Here is a 6401-nt window from a genome sequence, read left to right as displayed (position 1 = left end):
TCTATCGAAGTATAAACTGTGCTAGGGTATTGTAGTTGGAATTTGTATAACCATAACTGTGAACGCACATTCCTGGAATTCTCTTATCTCTCATATTTTACCTCTTTAATTATTTGCAATTAGTTGTTCTATTTATTTCAAATTGTTCTTGTTTTTAAAAATCCAAAATTCTCTCGGCTTTCCAAATAGTGAAAGAAGCTTAGTAGGAGGTAGTCAATTTGTGATTGTTTTTCTTGTGTTCGATATCCGGTACTAACCTTTAGCTATACTATATATACTATGTATACTTGCAGGTTTATTTAGTGCTAATAAAAAGTGCAGCACTGGTGTGCTTAGTATTCCTAACGACGGAAGCAAATGATCAAGACAAAGCGTCAAAGATTATCGACTTAGAAGAATGACATTTAGATACTTAAATTTTAGACTTATTTGTGAAACATGGACATTTTAAGAGGTTGTAGTTTGAACAATTAATCTTTAATTTTATGTTATGCAATCTTAGAATTGTGTCATAAATATTTTGTTTTTTAAAAGTTACTTTTCTCATATAAACTGACTTAGTACCTTATTTCTATATATATAATAATTTATTATAAAATATAGATATAGTATTCTTAATATTTAAATTAGTGTTAAAGTTAATTATTTGCTTTAAACTCGATTAGCCTGTTGGGCTAGCCCGAAACCCAAATGTTTAGGTTTAGGGCTGAAAATTTAGAACCCGTTAAAATCTCAGCCCGATAAGCCCGCATCTGATAAGCCCGGAACTCGAGTAGGGCTGGTCTGGTCCTATGACATCCCTAAATATGGTGGATTTGTATACAAATATTGACTGTCTACACTTTTTTTAAGAAAAATAAATACAACTGGCTTAGTGGGTGCATGTGTACTTCTATAATTCCATTATTAGTATTATGTGTTATCACCTGCACGGGATATAAGAATATAATGATGTGTATTGTTAAGAATGTGTTAATTATAATAAGTATTCACAACATTATAAACACTTAAAACCATTATAAACAATATCAAAAAGAGAAATGTATTCCTCCCAACTCACTCTAAATGAAACATTTCACATTCGGCAAACGATTTTATACAATTTTAATTTATGATATGAGTGAAATAAAATAAAATAAAAATATGATAAAGGGGAGATATGTGAATAAGGATCCAAGAGTAAGGGTTAGTTAGAATAGAATATACATTCTTCCTCATAAAACTCATTTCTAGTATTTTTATGTGTTTCGATTTTCCCTAATATTTCTTTATTTTTATCTTGATTTACGGATCAGTTTTATTTATTGTGAAAATATCCTAATTTTGCGGTATTAATTTATAAATTTACAGTCTCTTAATTTCAAATACTATTATTAATTTTAAAAAAAAAACCCGCCAAGAACTAAATAGTTAATACTCCCTCCGTCTCACTTTAGGAGTCTCAGTTGAGTTCGACACGAGTTCTAAGAAATGTAAAAGAAAGTTGATGAAAAAAGATAGTGGAACGTGAGTCCTACTTTTTTATATTAGTTTTATAATAAAATGTGAGTGGAAAAAGATTAGTGGAATCTGGGGCCTAATACCATTTATGGATTATTCCAACCGGGACTTCTAAAGTGGGACACCCAAAAATGATAAATCGGGACTCTTAAAGTGGGACGGAGGGAGTATAAAATTATGAAAATATTACTCATGTTTCAATTTTATCATGAATGGCAAGAAACTATGCAAATTTATATTTAAAGGTTGAATGTATATGATGCTGAAGATTTTCTGTTTGAGCCAAATTAAAATTTCCAATAAAATATATAATGAAGTAATATTTCAAGAAATAATTACTATATCATTTAATTAAATGTGAAATATTTTTTTATTCTTTTTATTATTGATTCAGATGTTATGGCATAAATAACTTCACTTTTCCATCATTTTTGTTGTTTCTCAATGAATTTTCTACATGATATGAAGTATATACATTGCTACCACTAACTAGAAATAGATGGATATAAGAAGTTTTTTTTTGTGCAAATAATGACAAACTTTAATCATGTATAAGTACTAAAACTTATTAGGATTACATAAGAAGTTGGTTACGTAAAGGTAACTGGATTCACATGTCAACGAATTTAGGGATTGCCAAAAATGTCCTTCAAGTGATTTGAGCATTTTTGTCCGAAAAGTGGCTAAAAAAATTGCATTCGTGATTATGTGACGTTAAAATTATCTAGGGATATTTTTTTTAATGTGATGCAAAAACACTAATGGTTAGGAACTAATAGCACAATTCACTCTTTAATTATGGGTGAGGGCCAAAATAAGAGTGAACTACGCAAATGATCCTTGAACTATGTGTTTTGCACGCAAATGATACCTGAATTTTAAAAATATCATGGGTAGTCCCTGAATTAAGGTGTAATCACATTTATGATACTTTTTCACCATTCATCACAATTTTACACCAAAAATGCCCCCAAGGCATGAAGGGCATTTTTGGACTTTTATATCTAGGTACTGGATATGATATTTTCTCTATGTCTCTCTTGAGCATTGAATATGCTATTTTCTTTTAGTTTAAGTAACTGAAATGATATTTCTCATTTCACTTTTTCAAGCACTTTAAGTTAGATCATCCTTTTCTCTCTTTCTCTAAAAATTTAAAAGTAAAAAATAAAAATAAAAAATACCACTATGAAATTCTTAAATAAATTAATTATAAAAATTAAAATTATAATAAAATTTCAAAATAACTTGCAGCTATATTTAATTTTGACTATGATTCAATTATTTTTTAATATTAAAAATTAAAATTTTCAGATTAGTTAAAAATTAAATAATTTAATTTTAGTATTAAAAAACAATCAAATTACAATCAAAATTAAATTTAGGTACAACTTATATTTATGATTAAATTTATAATTTTAATTTTTGTAATTAATATATTTAACAATTTCATAGTATTTTCTATTTTAATTTTTTATTTTATAATAGTCTAGGAGAAAGAGAGAGAAATGAGATTTGACATAAACTGATTGAAAAAGTGAAGTGAAAAATATCATTTTAGGTATTCAAACTATAAAAAATATCATATCTAATACTAGAGAGATAGAGAAAATATCATATTCAGTACCTAGATATGAATGTCCAAAAATGCCCTTCATGCCTTGAGGGGTATTTTTGGTGCAAATTTGTGATGAATAGTGATAAAGTACCATGAATGTGATCACACCTTAGTTCAGACATTACCCATAATATTTTTATAGTTAAGGGATCATTTGCGTCTGAAACGCATAGTTCATGGATCATTTGCGTAGTTCACTCTATATTATAAAACTAATATATATAAGTGAAACTCATATTCCACTAACTTATTCAATCCACTTTTCTTTACATTTCTTAAAATCCGTGCCAGAACTAAATAGAACTCCTACTGCGGGATGAGGGAGTAGTTATCTACTTAAAATACTTTCTAATTTACATGACTACAGCAACGATGTAGTAGTACTAGTTAATACTTATATACATAAAAATACTGTCAAATTTAAATGTTAAAATACTTAAGAAATACTTTCCAATTTAAACTACAGAAAAGATGTAGTTATATATTATGCATAAAAAATTGTAGTTATAGATTATGCATCAAAAAATGTAGTAATAGATTGTGCATAAATAATGTATTTATAGATTGTGCATAAATAATGTATTTATAGATTGTGCATAAAAAAATGTAACGATAAAGAAATACTCCATAATGACGACAAGACCGACAACTCAACCAGATTTGTGCTTCTTTGCTCGACCACGAGGGAGTGGCAAAACATCTTTCTTTGAAAGTGTGGGCTTCAGGCCCAGACGGGTGATTCATCAGGACCATATCAATAATCATAGAAAATCTCTTCACCAGCTTGGATTTGCTCGTTAGCATAGATGCCAACACGGTGATCACCAGCCACCAGCATTACCTACATATTGAATCCTATCTCAGATGAAACAACGGAATTGGACATTGTCATAGAAAACAATCAATGGAAGATGAATACCCTGGCGTAGCAGTTTGGATTTGATGAGTGGTTTGTGAATTTCAACTTGTCTCCCTTACGGTATACATCAATGACATACTGAAACAAGACAACTCTATAAAAATGTTGTACATGGCCACCAGGATTTTACATATTGCTTAACAGCATCGAGAAACACACACACATACTCAAAACTGTATTTCGGCCTAATGCTACACGCTGGCCTCGACACATTCAAACTAAGATTTTTTAATTATTAAAAAAATCCACACTACACACACATTTCACATTGCACACACACACTATGCACACTATATGCACAAACTATACACACATTACAGAAATTGCACACACCACAAACACTACACATAATTTACCCACACTACACAATTCCATTCTATTTGTATTCCCATTCCCATCCTGATTCCATTCCCATCTCCATTTCATTTCATTTCATTCCCCAAAATAACTTTGAGACGCGGGATATTAATTTAAAGCAAAACGAGATACTAGGGGAAATGCAAGCCATGATGGACTGGTAAATAGAGGTGAAGCCAATTGAAGTGATAAATAGACACTAAAACTGAATACCTAACCCAACAACTCCAGCAAACATCTAGATCACATTCACGTTTAGTTGCAAAGCAGGGGCATTGTTGGCTTTTACATTGACCTTTAGCACAATGGCACCCTCTGAAGCGATTTTTGTAGCTTTTTGAGCACCTGAAAGTAGAGAATAAAAGAATAAATGAAGGAACCACAACACAATAAGGTTTTTGGCTATTCAACGTGTAGTCAGCACAAATGTGTCACATTAATTCCTGAGTATTGAACTATACATCTTCTCAATATTGTTGTATGAAACTTAGATGGAATTTCAAGTACCCGCAGTATTTCTCACAACAAGTTCCATTCTGAAGGCAAGGACACTGCTTCCCACACGTTGGCTGGCACATGCATGGAGAATATTGCTTATATGGGATGTCCTTTCCCTCTCCACAAGGACTGACGGTGCGCACTCTTCCCCTCTTACGACTTATTCTTGATTTGGCTGCCATATCTGGCTCCTGATGTATCATCACTAAAATCATTATACATTCAACAAAAACAAATTGTTAAGCTGCTCAACCCACCAAAAAGACCTCTTGGATGTATAAGGACCATTGATTGTTATGAAAAGCTAAGAAAAGGCTACAAACCATAGGATCCATGCCATCCCTCCCAGCTTCATTTAGATACTTCTTCGCAAGTTTTCAGACCATGGAGCAAATTCCGAGCTATATAACAACTATATGAACAAGACATCTGTATTAGCTTTTAACAATATTTCAAACAAGGTTTAAGAGTTCCTAGAAGTATAAGAAACGCATTTAATCTAAATTTTTATTGGAAGGAGATAAAGCAAGATATTCTGACTTAAATAGGTATACAATTGATATGTTGAAATAAAACTTTCTAAGCAAGTTCAAATTTAACTTTAAAGACCTCTGATTCAGTAAAATTCATAATACCAGATACAATCAATGTGATATTCTTGACCATGAAATCAATTTTCACATACCTATTTCTTCCAAATATTTGTAATCCCTTGAGGTGTAAGTATTTCTCCAAAGGGTTCCAATTGCTCCATTTATGTGAAGCTTGGATTGAATTTCCTGTAGATTCGCATGGCTGCTTCACAGAGATCTCAGTGATATTCGCATGAAATCATATTGAGATAACAGATGGAACATAGCCATGTCTTATATGGAAGAGATTCTTTGACAATACCTAAAGATAACATTCATCTCCACAGGGCTTACGGTCCACTTCTGTAACAAATTGGCCAATTTGGTTTTCATTCTGCCAACCATAACTTAATCAAATCAATATATGAGAATATCAAGCAACTTAAAATAACCCAAGCAAAACTTTTGCTTACATGATAGGTTGGAGCTTGGGAACAACAATGTAAACGGCAGTCAAACACCTGCAACAAAGAAAATGTATATGCATGTAATAAAAAAAATATAATGCGAAACCCACAAGCTGATTAAGAACCATACATAATGCAAATTACATATTTTGAAGTTTAGCTTTAGCACAGTGTGTAGCCCGAACTGTAAAGTGTTAAAAATTGGATGACACACTACTTGGTTTTTACAGTACCATTGAGCGGTCAACGATGGAGGATTAGCCAATCGATATTTAATTCTATTCGTATGTGTATTCTATATTTTTGCGACAAACAAATTGAGTTAAACAATATTCACATACCATCTATGTGAAATGAACCCCATGATTTATGTGAAAAAAGTTCTGATGGAAAAGTATAAGTGAAGTTGATATTATGTGGACTGGGCGTACTGACATGGGCATAAGAAGCTTGTGTTTCACCGTTTTGCA

At 31.4% G+C, this 6401-nt stretch overlaps 1 protein-coding gene across 2 annotated transcripts; it reads right to left on the bottom strand.

The window, feature by feature from the left end:
* Window positions 1-4508: 4508 nt before the first annotated feature.
* On the bottom strand, window positions 4509-6163 carry LOC121768098 (histone-lysine N-methyltransferase EZ3-like). 2 transcript variants are annotated; one of them, XR_006043282.1, is made up of 6 exons: window positions 5938-6163; window positions 5787-5858; window positions 5578-5687; window positions 5216-5304; window positions 4902-5083; window positions 4509-4739 (listed from the first exon to the last, which is right to left on the bottom strand). XR_006043282.1 is itself a non-coding variant. In XM_042164459.1 (4 exons), exons 2-4 carry the CDS (start codon window positions 5225-5227, stop codon window positions 4526-4528), a joined length of 408 nt encoding a protein of 135 aa, XP_042020393.1. In that variant the 5' UTR covers window positions 5228-5304; window positions 5578-5753; the 3' UTR covers window positions 4509-4525. The 2 variants fall into 2 exon arrangements, 1 of the variants encoding a protein (XP_042020393.1); XM_042164459.1 differs by lacking the exons at window positions 5787-5858; window positions 5938-6163 and having other exon boundaries at window positions 5578-5753.
* Window positions 6164-6401: the final 238 nt, after the last annotated feature.

The sequence above is a fragment of the Salvia splendens genome, chromosome 15, assembly GCF_004379255.2.
Source record: "Salvia splendens isolate huo1 chromosome 15, SspV2, whole genome shotgun sequence".
Lineage (NCBI taxonomy): Eukaryota > Viridiplantae > Streptophyta > Magnoliopsida > Lamiales > Lamiaceae > Salvia > Salvia splendens.
Note: the sequence above shows the minus strand (reverse complement) of the source record. Positions and strands in the feature narration are given on the sequence as shown.